Here is a 22,039-nt window from a genome sequence, read left to right on the forward strand (position 1 = left end):
ATGTATGTGTCCCCACAATGAATATAATTCATGAATATTATATACTGAAAATACATACTAATAAAAATTTTTTAAAGTTCTTAAATAAAAATCACAGAGACTACGGCCCTTCAAGGGGGAGAACCAGCAGCAGCTCCTGAGATCCACACCATGTTGGAACTTAGGACCCTGGGAAACCAAGCAAGAAGCTCACCTCCATGGTAAGCAGTGGCGGTGTGGCAGTCTGCAGCCCTTCCAGGGGGAGAACCACAGTGTCTCCTGAGATCCGTGCCATGTTGGAACTTAGGACACTGGGAAGCCAGGCAAGCACCTCCCCTCCCTGTTTAGCAGTGGCAGACTGTGGCCCTGCCAGGGGGAGAACCACCAGTGTCTCCTGAGATCCACGCCATATTGGAACTTAGGACCCTGGGAAACCAAGCAAGAAGCTTGCTCCCTGGTAAGCGGCTGCAGTGTGGAAGACTGCGGCCCTTCCAGGGGAGAACAACCAGTGTCTCCTGAGACCCGAGCCATGTTTGAACTTACAAAGCTGGGAAAGCAAGCAACCAGCCTGCCTCCCTGCTAAGCAATAATGAACTTACTGGTGCACAGCCTAGAGTCAAACATCCCACTTCCCCTATGCCCTTCTATTGTTCCCCGGTTAGCAAATGGGAACCAGAAATCTGAGCATCTCCTGGGAGGCTGACCATAGCAAATAAGGGGGATTTCCTTTTACCATCTCTTTGAAGGCAAATATTTTTATTACTGTTTTGCGCTTTTCTGATTAATGATACTGCTCTATTCAATATTCTGTTTTGATAAGTTCTGTAATGTTCTGTATTTCATTTTATTTTGATACACATGATTGAAAGAACTATTACAAAGATAACAAAATATACTGTGATACCTATTACTGTCATCCCAGTAACCTGCTGTGAAGTTCTGTACCAATTTCACTGTACAATCTTAGTTGGCTTTATTCTGTCTTGTGCTGTTGTATTTTACTACTTTCAACATAAAATTAAAAAAAAATAATAAAAGTCACAAAGTATTTGATGCTATTATAAATGATAATAAGGGAGAGATAAAAAGTATCCTGAAAGCTGGGTATGGTGGCTCACGCCTATAATCCCAGCACTCAGGAGGCTGAGGCAAGAGGACCTCCATGAGTTCAAGGCCAACCTGTGCTACACAGTGAGTTCAAGGCCAGCCTTCACTACACGGAAAGACCCTGTCTCAGTGGGGAGAAAAAAAAGACTGAAGGGCTGGGAATTTAGCTCAGAAGCCTAAGTGCCTGCCTGGCAAGTGCAAGGTCATGAGTTCAATCCCCAGTACCAAAAAACAAAAAGAAAAGTCTGAAAAGGACCATAGTATAAATCTATTTAAAATATTTACCATGTACTAACTCCTCACAGGGAATATAAACATTATGTACTATAAACATGTACTAATGACAATTTAAAAATTAAATACCCAGTAGATAAAGAATAGTATTTATGGGTAAAAATTCCCTAAGATAAATGTGATCATTATTTATGGCAAATGTGTACTAATAAAAAGAATAGCACTAATGAACCAAAACAAGTAGATATGTAAAATAGGCAAATATGAAAAAGAATCAATTACAGCTGGGCATAGTGGCAAATGCCTGTAACCCCAGCACTTGGGAGGCTGAGGCAGAGGATCAACATGGATTTGAGGCCAGCTTAGGCTACATAATAAATTCTATACCAGTCTGAAGTGTATAGCAAGACACTGTCTCAAACAAAACAAAAAAAAACAGTTAGAACTCTAAGCAACATGCCACAGTCATCAGGTTGCTGGGTTGAGTGGTACACATTTTTAGCCTCAGGTATTCAGAAGGCTGACATTAACAGGAACGCTTGAGCCCAAGATTTTGAGGCCAACTTGGGCAACAAAGCAAGGTCCCGTCTCAGAAGCAAATAAAAATCAAACCTCTCAGAAAGCAACTCAGAGATACAAAATGGAAAAAGGTTTTTAAAAAGGCTGAAGAGAACTAGATGCCCTGATGTGGTGGATCATACCTGTAACCCCAGCACTCAGGAGGCTAAGGCAGGAGAATCTCTGTGAGCTACAAGGCCAGCCTGAGCTATGAAGTAAGTTCAAGGCCAGCCTGAACTGCACAGTGAAACCCTATTTCAAAAAATAAAACAAACAAACAACAAAGAAAGAACTAGATGACAGATGAAGAATCTTTGACTAGACTCAATTCAGCAGTAATCACAAATGGAAGTACATATTAGTATAGATTCCTTTTTTTTCAAAACATTTATAGAAGAAAGATAAATGTGTGAGCACATATACACAAGCTCTTGCTTTTCGGTACATAGATATAAAATACACAAATGTACACTTACATATACATATACACATATAGAGAGATACATACACAGTTCCTAGGTCTGTCCACTATCAGTGCCTGAGAACAATGACACCCTAGTAGCAAAAAAACACACCTCATTTTAAATCTTGGCTTGAAATTATGATTCTCCATAATGGGAGCCAAGGCAATCTGGAGAAACCATTGATTTCAGGTCTGCAGGAAGCGTGGAGGTAAAGCATCTGCCTACCATGAGGCCCTGGGTTCAATCCCAAGAATCACAAAAGAAAAAGACAATTTTATTGAAATGACAGATATAAACTTCACAAGAGCAGAGACTGGTCCTTCCCAGGTAAGCCCCTAAAACAATTGTGCTTCATAAATACATGGGTGAGTCAATGTGGATTTGGGATGTCACAATTCTCATATAAGTCAAGACAATTCCAGGAGTACAGGCATTTGCCACCATACATGGCTCTTATTTCCAAGTTTAAAACAATTATATGTATTGTATTTGAGTCTGAATTTTTTTAAATTTTATTTTGAAGATAGTAAAAATGCAACAGAACAAGACAGAACAAAGCCAATCAAGACAATGCAGTAAAATTGGTACAGAACTTCACAGCGGGATACTGGGATAGCAGTAATATTTTTGAGACAAGGTCTCACCATGTAGTTCAGGCTGGCCTTGAGCTTACTTAAGTAGCCCAGGCTGGCTTCAAACTCATGGAGATTCTCCTGCCTCAGCCTCCTGAATGCTAGGACTATAAGCGTGTGCCACCACACCTGGCAAGTCTGAATCATTTCAGATGCTACCAATTTCAATGATACATGTCTACATTCAGTCATTCACCCATTTTCCCATCCCCCCTTTTTGTATGAGGGATCAAACTCACAACCATGCACTTGCAAGGCAGCGCTTATGCCCCTGAGCTAAACCCCTGGCCCCTTTTATTTTTGGAAATGGATCCTACCATATTTCTCAAGCTGGCCCTAAATTCCTAAGCTCAGGTGATTCTCCTGCCTCAGCCTGCCAAATAGTTGGGACTACAGATATGTACCACCACATCTGTTCATGTGCTTGTTACGTTCTTTACCCCATGAAATCTCTAACTATAGACTGCAGGGTTAATGATCACTGTTGGCATTTTTTCCATAAATTAGTTACATTATGAAGAAGCTAGGGGAAAGAATTACCATAGTCCTTTTAAATAGCTGTCTTTATAATCCCTAAACTGTTAAGGGGCTGCAGGTGTAGCTTAGTGGTAGTTCACGTAAGGCTTGGGTTCAAACTCTGGCACCAAAATAAATGAATGATAAATGAACCAAACTAGCAAGACTCACCCAGTACTGCAGCAGCTGGTCCAAGGTCACCAACAACACCCTTGTACCATGTGTGCTGGAGAGACTGTGTCAGAAAATCTAAACCACGTGAACCTGAAATCACAAATTTCAAAATTAAACCATGAAATAAAAAACAAAACATGAATTGGTTGATACAATTTTGCACTTGCTTTACTATAAAGTTAAAGAAGCCCTAACAAGAGGGCAGCTGCATGTGAGGGGACTAAAATCACAAAGCAGAGAGAACACTTAAAACTGTTTTCTGTGGTCCATTACTCTCTTCTCATATTTTCATGCTAAGATCATTTGCATTAAATAGCTCTTTTTAAAAGTACATAAAATCCAAGCCACCCTGATTGACATGCTTTGAAATTTTGCTTTAGTTTTTTTCCCCTTTTTTGTTTTGAATAAAGTGAATTTGAGAAATAAAAAAAAAAAAACCAAACCAAGAGCCAGGAGTGATGGTACATGCCTATAATCCTAGCACTCCAGAGGCTGAGGCAGGAGGATTGCCACAAGTTCAAGGTCAGCCTGAGGTACACAGTGAGTTCAGGGGCAGCCTGAACTATACAGCAAGACCCTATCTTAAAAACAAAAACCAGGTATGGTAGTACATGCCTATAATCCCAGGCCATGGGAGACTGAGACAGAAGGACTGCCAGGAGTTCATGGCCAACCTTAACTACATGATAAGACCCTGTTTCAAAAAAACAAAAATAAACTAATAATTCTAAGCATTCAAAATCCTGCTTTGTTAAAATCTTTAAATTACAAACAACAAGACTTCTAAAAATGTACTGCAATGTTAACAAAATATTGAGAATAGTTTTTTCCTGGTTTCGTAAAAACAAATTATAAGAGCTTTAGGACCATAAAATCTGTTACAGGCTCATCAAAATTAAACTTTAATTTTTAAACAGAATTCATGTCTGTCTCTATATATGGAAAGGTTTATAAACCTCTTTCTATCAATATACTGATATTAAAAAATAAAAACCATTTAAAGGAACTATACATTGGTGAGTATCCACTCACTTTTTGTTCCTTGAAAATCTTTTCTCTGCAAAAGCATTGGCCAAAGAGTAAGTGCTGGATTGGGTTTACTGGAAAAGGAGTCTGGCTTTATATTGAATCTTGCTTTCTCTGAATCAAGATATTCATTCTTTGTGGGTGATGCATAACACGCAAAGTTCTTTGCAACTAGATCATCATTAACACAAACCTGCAAAAAGTTAAAACATTTTATGGATGAGCATAGTCAAGTGACTGCAAGCATATCAAACTGAACCCCAAATTTCAATCTTCAGAAAAACTATAACACAATCTGACAGAGCCTGGACTTCTGCTTTGGTAACAGTGAACTAAATACTTCTTACCAACTCTGTACTGATGAAGGATCAGGAGGTATATAAAATAGAAACATCTTGAGGATGACACAAGATTACAGAGCCTGGTCAGGAAAAGATCTGGTGGGAGACACTAACTATAAAAGGAAAAATGGAGAAGTCAGAGTTTATCAAAACTTAAAACTTCTCTTCAAAAGAGAGAGAAGAAATAGAGCAAAAAATTTTTAAATCAAGTATCAGACTATATCCAGAATAAAGAACTGTCTCCAGTCAGTAAAAGAAAACAATGTGATGAAAAAATAAAACAAGCAAAAGACTTAAATGAATACTTCACATCAAATATATCAATTGTCATAAACACAAGGTGTCATTTGTCATTCAGAAAATGCACATCTAATCCACAAAGAGACACCACTACACACCTTTTGGAATGACCAGCAAGAGTCAAAGTGCTACAATTCCATTACTAAAGAAGCTGACGCAGGAAGACAGCAAGTTCAAAGTTGGCTTGGGCTACAGCGCAAGTTGAAGGCTGATCTAGACTACATAATAAGATCCTGCCTCAAAAGAATCTCTGAAAAATAAGTCAAAGACAAGGTGGAAGAATTGGAAGCTTCATACATTGATGAGAATATAAAATAGTCAACCTTGCTGGGGATTTAGTTCAGTGGCACAAGCACCTGCCTGGCAAGCATGAGGTTGTGAATTCAATTCCCGGAATAAAACAAACAAACAAACCCTATTTGCATGTTTCTTTAAAAATTTAAAGACAAAGGCTGGGGACTTAGCTCAGCAGAGTTAGCGCCTGCCTGGCAAGCATGAGGTCATGAGTTTGGTCCCTGGTACTGAAAAAAAAAAAAAAAAAAAAAAGAAAGAAAAGAAAAAAATACAGAAAAAAAGGAAACATTAGCTTGTGCTATCTAGCTATTTCTTTCAGCTGACCATGGTGGCACATGCCTGTAATCCCAGCACTTGGGCAGCTGAGACAGGAGGATTATTGCAAGTTCAAGACCAGCATGGGCTACAAAGCGAGCTCAAGGTGAGACCAAACTGCAGAGCAAGACCATGTCTCAAAAAAAAAAAAAAAAAAATCACACACACACAAAAATTTAAAAACAGAACTACTACATGATTCAGCAATTCTATCATTAGGTTTATGTCCAAAGCAAGTCCTCTTTGGAGCCGGGAATTTATCTCAGTGGCATAAGCACTTGACTGGTAAGTGCAAGGTCATGAGTTTGATACCTGGTACAAAAAAAAAAAAGTAAAATAGTCAACCACTTTGGGAAACAATATGGCAGTTTTTTAATACCTAAATACTATCCACAAGTTTTACTCCTAAATGTTTACATAAGAGAAATAAAAACATAGGTCCATAGGAAAACTTACACGTGAATATTTGCACTAGCCCCAAACTGACCACAAATCAAATATACATCGAGAATGGGTAAGTACATTCTAGTATATCTACATAAAAGAAAGTTCTTGACATTTAAGAAGAATGAATCACTGATATATGCAGCAACATAGATGTATCTAATTTGCTGACTGAGCCATAGATATGATTCGGTGGCACAGCACCTACCTTAGCAAGCATGAGGTTCTGAGTTCAATTTCCAGTACCAAACAAAAAGTAATAATCTAATTTTTCTGAATGAAAGGAGCCAAGCCAAAAAGTTAGAACACCCTGAGACATCCCTGTAGTCCCAAGAATTGTTGGCCCTATCTTCTGGCAATTATGACCTGTGCATCTCTTGGTAATTTCTCACTCAGCTAAGCATGGACCTCCCCACCTTTCCCACTCCACCACCATGAAATAAATGTAAGTCATCCAACCAAGATGGTGCAAAAGAGGGACCCAGTTTTTGAAAAGAGGAAACCAAGTCAGGAGAGAATTTATATTAGAAGAGATGTTTTACAAAATACTTTCTATAGCCAACATTTCAGTTTTTTTACCAATATACAAAATAAGCAGTGAAAAGTTACAGGTAAAATCAAGCAGGATGTAAGGAATCCAAAATGCACAGTAACTAGTTATCAAATGAACCTTACTACAAAAGAATAATCACACTGAAGAGAATGGGAAAAAGAAAAACCTGAGCAATTTTGAGAACAGTATTTTGGCTGTATATTTTAAGACTAGAGACAAATTTCTTTTTTATAGGAATTGTAGACTAGTGATTTTGAAATTATGTGAATAATAGGATTGAGCAAATAAACATACTGAAGCTAACAAGAGGATTTCTCACTACTGGAAAAAGGTGTTAAGAATAAGGAAAAACAAAGGGTCAGAATGGAAACTAGTTAGAGGGAGGGGTCAGAGACACAGGCACAGATGGCAGTGGTGTAAGTGGTTTAAAGTGTAACTCTTTCTGTTGAGAGGACATGTGCTCCTACACATACAGTGCCCTCATCTTACACTCATTAAAAAATGAGCTAGAGTTTCTTGAACTGGATTCCAGAGCTGTGGTTAAAAAAATGACACAATGATCCCATGGGACCAGAAAGTAGGGAGGGTTAAAAAATGATGGGGCACCTTGAAAAGTTGCAAACCACTGTGAAGAAATTTGTAAAGACCAATTCTTATTGAGAGAGAGAATAACAGGAATGGATCATAAATTCCAAATAAAATAACCAAACTCCATACTAATAGTGGTACAGGTGGATTGATGGAAACAGGTCAACACCACAGTACTAACATTTTTGCTTTGTGACTGGGTCTCACTATGTAATTTAAGATTGCCTTCAACTCACTAGGTAATCTAGACTAGCCTCAAACTCATGGCAATTCTCCTACCTCTCCTTTTGAGTGCTGGACCATGCATAGTCACAGTACTAACACTTAAAAGAACCATTGATGGATAGTTACACATCTCAAAATATCTCCCTATAATTAATTTCAAAAGAAAAAAACCAGCAGCTTTGAATAGGAAAGGCCTGCCAACACTACACTAACCAAGTGGTTAACTTAAATAATCACTAGTAGTTAGATATATTCCCAGCATGAATGCCTTTCAGAGATGCATTGAGAGGGTGCATCCTCACTTTGGGGGCATTCTAGGAAAAAATGCACTGCCTCAACTAATCTTCAACAAACAGCAGGTGCATCTGAAACAGCAGTCAGAACTTTTAGAAGTGTCAAGGGCATGAAAGGTGAGGGAAGACTGAGGACTGTCTCAGGCTAAAGAAGACAAAGGTGACAATAACAGCTAGAAACAGTGTGGGGTTCTGGATCAGCTCTTAGACTAGAAAAAGTACCAAGGAAACTGGCCAATTCCTATAAGGTCTTAGAATTTTTAAAAACAGTATTTATCAATGTTAACTTTCTGGTTTTGATGACTGTGCTGATTCTATACAATCAACATTAGGGGAATCTGTAATGTGTGTAAAGCACACACAAAAATCTCCACATTTATTCTGCATCTCTGCTGTCTAAAATTATTTCAAAACAAAAATGTTTAAATCCCTAGGTGGAAACGGCGGTATAGTTCATAGGTAGATTATGTGGTTAGCATGTGTGAGGCCCTAGGTTTCATCCCTGCCACAAGAAAGGGAGGGAAGGAAGGAGTCCCTAGCAAGATGCCCCTTATGGATTCTGAGTACCCAGGTCTGTGTTCTGTGCACAGAGCTGTATCTTGCCACACCCTTCAGAAACAGCAGCCAGCATGAGGGAGACTGCTCTCACATGCCATGTCCCCTTTCTTTCTACACTTAAGATCGCTGAATTCTTCCAAGGAGCACAAATTACAATGAGAAAATCTCAAAAAGAGGTGAACCACAGCAGATGAGTAAATTTATAGAAATAATGTCCTCTTATAAGAAAACATTTCATACTTATCACCACAGGAATAATTTCATTACCAAATGAGATCCCATCCTGGTAAAATGCTAAAGTAATTTTTAAAATAATCAAAAGACAGAAACATAATTGTGGCTAACTTCTTATTTAAGCTACCCCCGAAACATTAACAAGTAACTTCAACCATAACAAATGTTGGAGGGGCAGTGAGGAAAAAAAATCCTTCTGCACTGTTGATGGGAATGTAGACTGGTGCAACTACTGTGGAAATCAGTGTAGAGATTTCCTTAAAAACTATGATGAGAGATCCCATTTGAACCAGCTATTTCCCTTGGATATCATTCCAGAAAAATTAAAAACATCGTAACAGTGATATATGTGCACCCATGTTTACAGCAACACAATTTGTAATAGCTAAATCCTGGAAATGACCAGGATGCTCACCAACTAATAAATAGATTTAAAAAAAATTATGTGATTTTTTTTTGTATAATGGAGTACTGCTCCACCATAAAGGAGGCTAAACTGGAGACATTTATAGGAAAATGAATGCAACTCGAGACAATACTCATAAGTGAAATAAATCAGACCCACATATGTAAACAACATATTATCTAACTAGTGTGAGAAACTGAACAAGTAAACAGGATCCAAAATGTAAAATGGATATTGTGAATTGGGAAGAAACTTTTCAAAAGAAAAGACAAACAGTTATGGGAGAAAGGGGAAAGAAAGAAAGGGAAAAATAAAGAACTACATGTAACATAAGATAGTTACACAGCTCGCTTCTCTTAGTTCCTTGAAAAAGACGTTTTGTGCTAATATTGCTTTCACAAGATATCATGCCTGTATTTTGTACTCTGAGTAGCTACTAGGAAAACAAAAATATGCAATATATCAACTATTGTAACTGTCCTACTAACCTGTTTTGAAACTTGATTTCATTGTTATGCTTATCTTTTTTTAAAATAATATAATACTTTTTGGCCAGGCATTGTGGCACACACCTGTAATCCCAGCACCAAGAGGCTGAGGAACAAAGGACTGTGAGTTTGAGACTAGTCTGGACTACACAGTAAGTTCAAGGCCATCCTAGACTACATATAGACACCCTGTCTCAAAAAACAAAAACAATTTGTATGCTGTGTAAATTATACTGTTTCCTGAGGTTTATTGTTTATTAAATAAAAATTTAAGATAATGATAAAATATTTTAAAAATACAATTCTACTTACTTTTACATTTTTTATTGTTACATAAAGGTAAACCTCAAAAGTATCATCTTCCACAGCACATAATTTGGCTTGCACCTGGGTAGTTGCTAAAAGGCATAAATGAAAGCACAAATGAGCCAATATTAAATGCACATTTGAAGCAGTTAAGATTATTTTCTAGTCTCTGCAAACCACTTAAGAGTATCTAGTGCCAGAATGTTAATAGCTTGCTCAAGCAGGATGGCTCCCCAAACAAAGGCAGCAGAGGCTGGTGATCCACACAAGACTCCTAGCTGGAGTAGGGAGCATATCCTTTGTTCTCATCAACAGGGTCTTCCTGACACCCTAAAATAACCTCAAATATTTTTTTAGGTTCTATCTTCCCAAATCCTTTTACGAGTGCTCCATTTTAGCCACTCCCTCATATGGCTTATGGATCAGCCTTCTTGGCTAAGCTATCAGACTTAAGGACTCAAACAGCAGCTCCATTTAGGGACAGCTATCATGCACTGTGCCAAGTCATTTTTATACCACATTTCATTTATTTTTACCTCAACCCTTTGAAGTAAGTACTGCTGTCACTTTACAGGTGAAGAGACCAGGCTCAGAGAAAGTTAAGTGCCTGTTCAAGGCTACACCATAGGAAATGGGCAAAATTCAACTTACAATCTGCTTCTTGTAAACCAGTAATAGTGAACTTTTTAGAGTTTTCAATGATAATTAACAGCCCACTGTGACATGTGTGCAGTAGTTTCACCACCACTGCTTTCACCACCATATTCCTACCTCCCATCTCCCTTAAAGAGCATGCAAGGGCCCAGATTGCTGACCAAGTGAATTCTGTAATCTTCCACATCTCCTAGTTCAAAGCATTGGGTTTTTCCTTTACCCAGACAATAGGAGACCAGGACCAACCAGGCACCTCACACCAACTCAGGGGGAGGAATGATCACTACCAGAGGGTAGGAGGACAGACGCTAGGAAAGGGACTATATTTTATGTCAGTGATATAAAATAAAGTACCCTAAACAGCCAGACATCTTGTATCTATTAAATTAGCAATGATGATTACACAATATATAACCCTTGTGCATTAAAGTCAGCATTTTATCAATTAGTTCAATAAAATGTTCATCGATGTATTTTATATTGTTGAAATTTTTAAGAGGCAAGGATGTAGGGGTACATCCACAAGAACAGCCCCTTTCTAATTTCAGTTGTCAACTGCTGATATCCTCATCCACTCGAGTCCCAGAGGTACAGTCAGAGTGACATCTGCAGTGGAAGAAACTTCAGGTAATTACGAAACCCATGTGGAGTAGGCCCTGGCAGGCACATCTCAACTCCACTTGCTGACAGAAGAGTAAGTCACCACAGATGTCAGCTCAAAGCAGCCTGCAGCAAACACAATGCACTGGCCTTACCTTTCAGGATGTTGTGAAAATACTGGATAGCAGCACTGTCCCATTTCTTTGCAGGTCTGAAGTAGTAAACAGATTCAACTTCACTAAGGCTGGTAATAGGATCATTTTGTAAATCACTCACTGGCTGTTTCTGACATTAAATACCAAGCATATGCTGTAGATAACAGGGAACCAACTCCCATCCTGCAATATCCCCTGCACCAGTGCAAAAACACATAGCTCAGAGGTCCCAAGGAGAGGACCTACACCCAAAACTGTTGGGGACCACAAATTCACAATGGCTAATTTCACATATTTCCCTATGGGATAAAAGGGAAGATTGGGATTATTGGTACCACCCATCTGAGATTTCCCATTGACTTGTCCAAGCACAAGATCATCTACAACTTGTTAAATCATCACAGGATTATACGCTAGCTCAAAACACTTTTTTTAAAATTTTATTTAAGGAGAAAAAAGAAAAAAAAACAGAAAAAGGGTACAAGTTATACAGAATTTCAGAAAAAATAAACAGTAGGCAATCACTAGTTAATTACATATTGTCATCTTAGAAATAGTTGTTCAAATTACAAAATTAAAGCATATAGAGGGGACTTTCAAACAGTGAGACTGCAAGCAGTTTTGTTCAATGATCCAACAAAACTCAGTAATATGGTTATCTATCTTATACACTTAAACATACATGCAGTTATAACCTTTAGAGCACTTTCTTTTCTTTTGTTTTGTACTATGACAATTACACATTTTGGGTTTTATTACTCCCACAGTTATTACTTTTTTTGCAGAAAGTAAAACCAAATGTGACATAACAGGACAGAGTCAGTCAAATCAAAAGGATGGACATAATGCATAATGTAAAAACAAAATACAAGGTGATCAACAATGGTTACCATAATGCCTCTTGTTATCTTAAAAAGAATTGCCTATATCATCAGTTATAATAAAATTGAACAAAACAGTAAAGAATTAAGACCAATAAAACCAGAACATTGGAGACATTAGAGGACTTCAAAAGAAGATAATAGTCAACCAGAATGGGCGTCATAACGAATCTTATTGTCTTCATAGTTGTTGCCTATACTTTCGAACTTAGTACTATCAAGCATAACAGAATAGAGGAAAATCAGTCAAAACAAGATGGTGAGAGCAATACAAGGTTTCAAATCAAGTTAATAGGAAATCAAAGTGGGTTACTATAATATATCCTGCTATTTTTTATTTATTTTTCCCTTAATTAAAAAGATAAAAGTAAATAATTTTAAAAAAGGGAGATTGAGATAAAAGAGGGCATAACAACAAAACAGCACAGGTCAAAGCATAACCATTTAAGCAAAATAGTGTTTCACCACAAGATAATCTCAACATAATAGTAGTTACCATAGTGTCTCTTCCCTTAAAATCTTTGGGTATAACTTCGTATACTATAGCACCAAACAAATCAAGACAATATCAAACCGTTCAAGAGAATGACAGTATTACAGGGTATTTAGAATCAAGTAACAGAAAATGAACAATGGTTTCTATATAGTCTCCTTGTCTATAAAACTTTTTGTTTATATTATCACATATAATACAATCCAATAAGATACAACAGGTTAAAACCGATGGAGACAGAAGAACAAAAGCTTGATGGGACTTCAAAATAAGAGATTAAATTAGCACTACCTATTATGTCGTCTTGTTTTCTCCAAAATGGCTGTTCCTACCATCCAACCTTCTCTGCCTCATTTCTCTTGAGCTCTTTTTCTGTCATTAGTTGTCAGTTTGTCTTCTTCATCTCACTTTCTGCTCCATTCATTGTGGCCTCTCTGCCACTGTTTCTGGAATCTTGGTATTTTTCATTTTTAGAATATCCTGCAGTAATCTCTGTAGAGTTGAATTGGTGGTTGCAAATTCCCCTAGTTCTCTTTATCCTGGAAGCACCTTGCTTTTCCATCAATTTCTAGGGACAGTTGTACAGGATATATCAATCTTGGCTGGAGGTTGTTATCTTTCAAAGCTTGAATTATTTCCCCCCACACTCTTCGTGATTTGATAGTTTGTGCCGAGAAATCTGCTGTAATTCTGATGGGTGTTCCCTTGTAAGTGATCTGTTTCTTATCTCTGATGGCTTTTAATATTCTGTTCTTATATTGGATTTCTGGAATTTTGATTATTATATGCCTGGGTGTAGCTGTTTGGGTTGTAGGTGGCTGGGGTCCTATATGCCTCATACATCTGAGTATATTTACCTTTTGCTAAATTAGGGAAATTCTCCTGGATTATTTCTGTGAATAGCTTTTGTAGTTGATTTGTTTGTGTCCCTACTTCTTCTTTTATGTTCTTAATTCTTAAGTTATAGATGCTCTTATCATCTTCTAGCCTTTGCATTATTGTTTTCTTGTTATTTTTAAGACGTTTTTCATTTCATGCTCCCACCTTACAAATCTGCACTCCAGTTCTGATAATCTATCTTTAGTTTCTATCAAGCGTTATGCCAGCTTTCAATAAAGTTTTTAGTTTCCTGGTAATCTCTTTGAACCTGCTTCACGTATTCTATGTTTTCTCTATTTTCTCCATCAAACAATTCTCCCCAGTTTTTCTGTTCTTCCATTCCACCATCTGTTTTTTCTTGGGCAGTGCTTAGCATTTCTCTAACTATTCTACTTATTTCTTGCTTTATTTCATTAAATACTTCATTTTTGAACTCGTCTATGAGGCTCCGGAGATAACGCTTTATGTCTATTAGTGCCATGTCTGATATTGTATGCTTTCTGTCTTCATTCTCTTTTGCATTTCCCTTTCCTGGATCAGTGTTCTCAGGATTGGGGACTGAGGACCCTTTCTTGTTGCTCCCTTTTCCCATACTTTTTGTTCCTTCCATACAAGCGTATGTAGGAGGCCCAGTTTTTTTTTTTTTTTTCTCTTTGTCTGTTACAGTTTGTTTGAATTGTCTCGGGTAGGTGTTCCCGCCCACTGCAGTGTATTAGGGAGACACAGACGTGGGCAGCCTCTGCTGGTCCCGCCCCTCCAGATCAACCTAATGAAGATTTCACTGCTAGGGTGCACCACCAGGCACAGGGATTTGGGCTAGCCTACTTGATCTTAGTCCACGGTGTCACCAGGCCAAGCACTCCCCACCAATCCCGCCTGAGAGGGGAATATGCGACTAAAGTCACTGCAGGCCCCTGTTCCAGCTAGTCTGCCTGTTCCCAGAATGTCCTCTGTTGGAGCCTCCTAATCTATGAAAGGGTCCCCATTTCTCTCACTCACCGCAGGTCGATGCAGGGCTCCCTGCCAGTCCCACTCTCAACGCCGTTTGGTTCACCGCGCATGTCTCTCTCCCTCTCTCTGCCGTGCAGATTGGGACGCAGTAATGGCAGCAGGAAATTCAAATCGCAGCTTCCAATGGTGCAGGATCCAGCTTCTGCGCTGAGATTTTATCTGTTCCTGTTATAGCATCAGGATTGCATTTCCAGTTGGTTTCTCTCAGCTTAGTTCGTTCCTGGGTTGGCAGGGTACATCTCCCCTCGCTTAGGACTCCTCACACAGCACTGCTCCTGGATTCTAAGCTGGTAATCTCAGAGAGGTTCTGTGGCTGCTGTTACTTGTCTGCCATGTTCTCCTGGAAGTCTCAAAATACTTCTAAATGTAAAATTATCTATGCCCTCTGGAGTCAGTGTCTTCTGATGAACTGTAATCCTGTGTTAGCCTCACCTGTCACTATATACACCAAATAAAGTGGCTGCTCTGGGAGTGGAGGAGGTTGGATCCAGAGACATTGAGTTCCCAACCATTGTTGGAATAAGAAATTTGTCTCTGTTTTTTATTTTTCTTGCCGCATTCTTGAGACTGACAATTGGGACTCTTGCCTGGGTTCCCAATACAAAACCATGGCATCCTCTGTCCCAATACCATTGTTTCTAATCACTGGTGACAAATTTGCCTCCACCCTGGGGCAGAGATGCTGAGAGTGCAATGCCCTGCAAATGCTGGCTAGACCAGCACCCTCAGAGGTGCTTGGGGGAAAGGTATCATCTTCCCATGCTAGTTTTCACTCTTCAGACAAGTACCCCTGTGCTGTTTCCCTCTTGATCTCCATCAGCTTGCTCTTTAAACATCCTTCCTATCAGGTGTGATTAAACTATACAATGAATATTTTTAAAAATGTGTTACAGTAAAAGATACACTGCCAAATATGGGAGAGCGTTTATATATACTTTTCCATATTCATATATCTTATATAGACATAAAATTACCTATCTATATAATCATTTTAGTATATATTTTAAGATATTGAATTATTGTATATTGTACATTTTTTATATTTTGTTATTTTTTATTTTAGGTAAATGTGACAAATGGTTTGGAAACAATATAGATGGCTTCAGGAGTAAAATGATTAAATATGACAATTACATCTATCTATGAAAAAAACTGAAAAACTAAAAGGAAAGGGGCATGTATTGGTAAAGAGCTTCAACAGATGTATATTATTAAACTAATTTTGAATAAGACAGTGTGTTCTAATTTTCATTAAAAGTTCTACAAAGATAAAATTGTGTAAAAGCACTGACAAAGGTCTGGAAGGTCAGAGATGTAACAGTCCACACCTCCTAGAAGAGAGAAAGTAAGGCTGGGGAACAATGTAATAAAGTTATTTTGTCTTCTTTGTTTTTTTGACACAGGATCTTGTGACATAGTTCAGGTTGGACTTGAACTTGTGGCAATCCTCTTACCTCAGTCTCCCAAGTACAGGGATTACAGATGTGAACCACCGTACCCAGCTGTTTTGTTTTTGAGAAGGGGTTTTGCTATGCTATCTGAACTCATGCACTCAACCGATTCTCTTGCATCAGCCTCTAGAGTAGCTGAGACTATCAGTATGTACAACTGTACTTGGATAATAAGCTTTTTAATGGTCCACGATCCTAAGTTTCGCTTTCCTAGAAGTTAATTTATTACTTTTCATAACTTTTTAGAAAACATAAACAGCATAGCACTCAGAACCTCTTTCAAAACCCTCAAACACAGCCTCTGAAAATGTAACTGACCCACAAAATTCTGCTGCACAGCCAGGTTTGACCAATCGTGACTCAGAAGCTACCTTCTACAAAACAAGAAACTCTCAGCACTTCTACAATTTCAAATAAACATCACATACTTAAAGCTTTTTAAAAATTTAAGCTACTTGAGAAACTGTACTTACACAATTTCAGCATTGTCTTCGCAGAAGTCAATGTGTAATGTAACAGGTTTTGTGCAATAGAGCCTGAATTTTTTCGCCCTATAGGGAAGCTTCATAAAAGATTCTACTGCAACTCGGATGCTTGAAAGCAGAAAAAGAGTTCCATTATAAATAACATTATACACAATATATTCATTGCATTTAAAATACATCTCTATAGTTAATACACTTAATAGAAACAATTCTTTCTGTTTCAAATCTAGCTACCAACAGTGCTTCAAAACACTTAGTCTATGACAGTGATGTGAACCTAAAGTATACGTGCCACAGCAGGCTATTTGTATCAAGCTCTAAAAGATTCACCATCACTGGTCTAGGGGATAAAAACTGCTTGAGTGGAAAATATTTTACTTTTTGTGTACGAAGCACAGGTATACATATACTTATAGTGCATTAAGCAGATGTTAAATATTTCTGTGGTATGTTTCAGAGCATAGGGGCAGGAGGTCAGGGGAAACAAAGGTCCAGGGAGGATTCCAAGGTTGAAAAATATTGGGTAATAATGAGTAAACCTGTGAAGAAAATTCTGTGTAAAACTTTTAAGTATCAACTTCAATACTGACTAGAATTACACAGAAGTTTCTGTAAATTAAAAAGTTTCTAGTGCTTGCTTCAGCAACACACATACCTAAAAAGGTTTCTGTACATGAATGAATGTGTCAATAATAAATTATTGCTGTCCTTGCACAAAAGACCCATAGGACAGATTTGACAAGTAATTTCTAGATTTTTATTCCATTCTTAACCCATTCAGGCAAATGACCATGGTAAGGTATTATTTCAACATAAGCTAGTTCTCTTCCCTGGATCCCATATGCCCTGTACAGCTAGCCAGCTGTACTATCTTCTGCCTCCAACAGATGCTACACTAATTGCTTCAACAGTTTTATCCAAGTGCATAGTTCTCCTGCCTCAAACTTGCTAATCTTAAAATACTAAACACAAGAAGAAAAGCTACCCAACGTTAAGCAAAATAGTAATTTTAACAACAATATAAAGATGCAGAATCAAAACTGGAAGGCCATCTCCATTTTCCTTAAAATATCTGTAAATTCCCAGTGTTTGACAAGTCTTTCTACTATGAAGATTCTTAAGAGATCTCTCTTATTGCTTTTAACATCCACTTGGCATTGTTCTTTCTTTAGTGAACAAGTGTCCTCCTATTTATTAAATTGATGATTTCTTACTCTGGGAAGCAAACTATAGAATAGTTATCCTGAACACCAAAAACAACTTGTGCTAGTGTTTTCTAGTAACTGACATGTGGTCCCAGAAACAGTGAAGGCTGCCCAGTGGGCATCAGTTACAGTCTCATTCTGAACTGTATTGCTGCTATTTGTGGTGGCCACACGCTCATGAGTTAAGAAGGAAAGTCAGGACTACATACTTGAATTTATACTCTGCTCTCTAAAACCTGAGCTTGGGCCAGCAACCTCCCCTGTCTCCTGCTAGCATCTTTTGGGAAGTCACACTGAGGTTAACAGAGGGGCCAGACAACAGAGCACTTGGCTAAGGAACCCAGGATATGCAGAGAGAAGGGCCTGGACCTGAAGTGCCCTTTCCAAAAGGAAAGTAGCAGGGGGCTAGAGCTGTCCTCTGAGCCTCAGTTTAACTATCTGCTCTTCCAATTAATTGATGCAGAATTGGGAACTTGCAAGCGCTCCCCTTTTTGAAGCTAAGGAATTCCTGTTTCATCTTTTCTCAAAAGGGAATGATCTCTATATCCCCTTAGAAACTGACATTCTCCTTGTCCTAACTGACATCTGTGTCCTTAAAGAATATACAGCAATATAAACAGCATACATACTTTTTAGATTTTACTGGAATGTACTTGGCAAAATCCACAAGGAAACACTTGGCTAGATAGTGGTCTGCTGAAGGTATGATTGATTTAATAACAGCCCTGCACCAGGACTTTAGCTCCTGACAATAAACCGCACAAACCTACAAAGTAAAGAAGAAGGTTTTATTTTTTTAAATTCCCTGCTAAAATCCCCAGTCACAAAATGACAGAACTACAAGGTTCCTCTCAAAACTATAACAGCTCTCATTTTACCTCACAAAAGGACAGAGATGCTCAGGGATAGACCTACCCAAACTACACATGCCTCCCAGAAAAAGAATTTCAAAAAGAACATAGATCACCTGCATTCTGCTCCACTGTTAGTTTTTACTACAAGTAATTCCCTCTTTTCCACAGTTTAACCTAAATACAGATGACTACAACCTAAAAATATTAGTGGAAAATTCCAGAAATAAGCAACTCATAAATTTTAAGTTGGGCTCTGTTTTGAGTAGTGTGAGGTAATGAATGCCAGAACATGAACTGATCTTCTGTCTGGCACAGCCACACTGTATGTATTACCTATCTAGCTGTTAGTCACTTAGTGGTTGTCTGTTACCAGATGAGTTGCTTCAGGATCACAGGTGTTAGTGCTTAAGAAATTTTTATTTTACTTAACAGCCCAAAAGCACAAACTTTTATTAAAGTACTGTTATGGTTTGTATCTAAAATATCCCCCCCCCAAAGGTCAGGTGATTAACATCAGGGAATGATTGAATTATGAGGATCATAACTTGATGGTATTAGTGGGAAGTGACAGAAACAAGAATGCTGGCTAGCAGAAGGGAAGCAATGATGAGGGTGTGACTTCAGGGGTATACCTGATAGCTGTTCCCTATTTTGGCCCTTTCTTTTTCTTGCTGCTTTATGGCTACCATGAGGAGAGCTTTCCTCCATCATGATATTTCTGCTTTACATAGGTTTAACATCAATAGACTTGGCTGAATTTGGACTTAAACCTCTGATCCATAAGCCTAAAGAAACCCTTCCTCCTTTAAGCTGATTTGTACCAGGAGTTTTGTAATATGATGGAAAGCTATCACATGATTATGATTATAGGTGTTTTATTCTTGTTACTAATTTTTAAATTTTATCCTCAGTATGTATATATAGTAAAAACATAGTGTGTATACAGTTTAGGCATCCATGGAGAGTTGTGAAACAAATTCCCTACAGGTAAGAGACTACCTTAAAATATGTTTGATTCCTTCTTAACTAGGAACAATTTTTAGAAACCAAATTTTAAAAAACGCTTTACTTTACCTTTTTAAAACACAGAAACAAAACTTATACTTACAAATGACTGGCAATGCTGTATCAAACCAATGTAAACTGCAACCCCATGCTCAGCATCCCATACCTTTCTATGGCTTTTTCTAACTCTCCAATTTGCTTATTGCCTGTCATGATGGAGGTTGGTTCATGATTGTATGTATCTTTGCTTTGCTTACTGCCTCGTTTCCAGTTACTAGTGTAGTTCCTGGCTCATACTTAATCTTCAAAACTAATTGTTGAGCCAGGAATAGTGACTGTAATTCCAGCACTCTTGGAAGGTGAGGCATGAGGATCACAAGTACAAACCCAGGATGGGCAACTTACTGACTTAAAAGACATTGTCTCAAAGCAGAAAACAAAAGAGCTGAGCATGTAGCTCAGTAGGAAGGTCCTGGGTCCAATTCGCAGTACTGAAAACAAATTTCAATAATAACAAAACCCATTCATTGAATGGCTGACTAAAGAATGCCAGTGGCAGCCTCGCTTATAAAGAACCATCCTGCATAAGTGACATCCCTTGGCATCCTGACTAGATGGCAGGACCATCAGGTCACAGCCAACTCAACTGGCAATCTATAGTTCAACAGATCACACACTGATCACAGGCTTCTAAAGTCATTCAGTAGGGAGAAGCCACACCCAAGCAGGGAAGAGACCCAACAGCAGATTTCAGACCTCAGGAATGGAAACTAGAAAATGCAGTGAGAGCCACACTGCAAGAATAGGCTCCTAAGAGCGTCACATAATTCAAACCTCAAAGGACTGAAGAGAAATTCTGACAGAGGAGAAAGGGTATTTGTTTTATTTTTGTTTTTTGGTACTGGAGATTGAACTCACAACCTCACGCTTGCCTGGTAGGTGCCTGTACTGCTGAACTATATCCCTAGCCTGAGAAAGGGTGTTTCTATTTAATGCTAAAATCAAAGCAACTTGTAGGACTGGTTTGAACAATTAATAACTCATGTACCAGTAAAACTTTGAAACTGGGTTACACTAGGTGTCTATGGAAACAATTCACACAAGAACAATAATGACTATAATTAGTGAATATACTGAAAAGCCATGAGGATCAAAATGGTACTTAAAAACAAATGAGGCTGTAGGTATATCTCAGTGGCAGAGCAATTGTCTAAAAACACAAGGCTCTAGTTTTGATCCTCAGCACCATGAGAAAAAGAGGGAAGAAAAAGACACCTCTGAACACCATTGGAGATATTTAGCCATACAGCATTATATTGAAGATTTCTAAAGAAAAAAATCAAGGACCTTTAAAATATTTACAGCATAAACTTAACTGCTGCAGTGTAATGAGACAGTCTTAATAAGGGAAAGTTGTTCACAGAAAACACCCCAGCTCATGAATGCAGAAGGAATAAGAGGAAATCGCCATAATTCAAGCATGAATGAAAGCAGACTGGGCAGCAGTGGTCACCAAATGGAGAGATTAGTACATAAATACTGGCAGGTAATTCCCAAAATGTGTGTGTTGCGGGGGGGGAGGGGTGTCAAGCTGTCACCATCCAAATCCACTGGCCACAAACAATGTTATCACTCAATTTAATACAAGAAGGTCAAGGAGCAAACATTCTTGGGGGAAAATAGTGACCCTAAACCTACCTAGAATTTGATATTTTACTGTATTTAAATATCAATCCACAGAAAATAGAGAGGATAGAGGGAAAAGTTAAACTACTACTACTACCAAATAGCAATCAAGCTATTAAAAATATGAAGTATTTTAAAGAGCCAGATGTGGTAGTCTGTAATCCCCGAACTGAGAGAGGAAGGCTGAGGCAAAAAGATTACAAGTTCAGGCCCAGTAGGGCAAGACACAATTTATTTAGCAAGACCCTGTCTCAAAATTTTAAAAAGGCCAAGTATGTAGCTCAGGGTGAAGGTCCTAGACTTGATCTCCAATATCACACACACATAAGTAAATTATTATTAATCATGATTTGGGAAGGAGAAATTTCAATGTTTTCTAGTTTCCTCATATTGTAGAAATCTTTTTCCAACTACATTATCACAAAGAATTCCAGCTCTTCTGAGAAACAGATGACCTATCAAGAACAATGAACAATGGGAGGTAGACACGCCAAGAAGGTAAAGAGGGGCCATGATGTGGAATAAGGGAAATAAAAGGAGTGTGAGTTGCCAAAGTCATGAGCAACCGAGAGGTAGATGTCTGCCCTAGACTAAAAACCACATCCCCTCATTGCTGAAATCTCTACACCTGTGCTGGATCCAGGA

General features: G+C 38.2%; 1 protein-coding gene across 1 annotated transcript in view; it reads right to left on the reverse strand.

The window, feature by feature from the left end:
* The window catches only part of Tdrd12 (tudor domain containing 12), an 84,735-nt gene that overhangs the window by 59,242 nt on the left and 3,454 nt on the right, over positions 1-22,039 (reverse strand). Inside the window, exons 3-8 of the mRNA XM_063253393.1 lie at positions 18,479-18,615; positions 16,633-16,752; positions 11,445-11,500; positions 10,042-10,127; positions 4,697-4,883; positions 3,662-3,754 (exon numbers count right to left, since the gene is read on the reverse strand). Coding sequence (XP_063109463.1) covers positions 3,662-3,754; positions 4,697-4,883; positions 10,042-10,127; positions 11,445-11,500; positions 16,633-16,752; positions 18,479-18,615 — 679 coding nt within the window. The remainder of the gene's footprint in view (positions 1-3,661; positions 3,755-4,696; positions 4,884-10,041; positions 10,128-11,444; positions 11,501-16,632; positions 16,753-18,478; positions 18,616-22,039) is intronic.

The sequence above is a fragment of the Cavia porcellus genome, unplaced genomic scaffold (assembly GCF_034190915.1).
Source record: "Cavia porcellus strain 051 isolate PalLab524CR breed Dunkin Hartley unplaced genomic scaffold, mCavPor4.1 scaffold_7, whole genome shotgun sequence".
In the NCBI taxonomy this organism is placed as follows: Eukaryota; Metazoa; Chordata; class Mammalia; order Rodentia; family Caviidae; genus Cavia; species Cavia porcellus.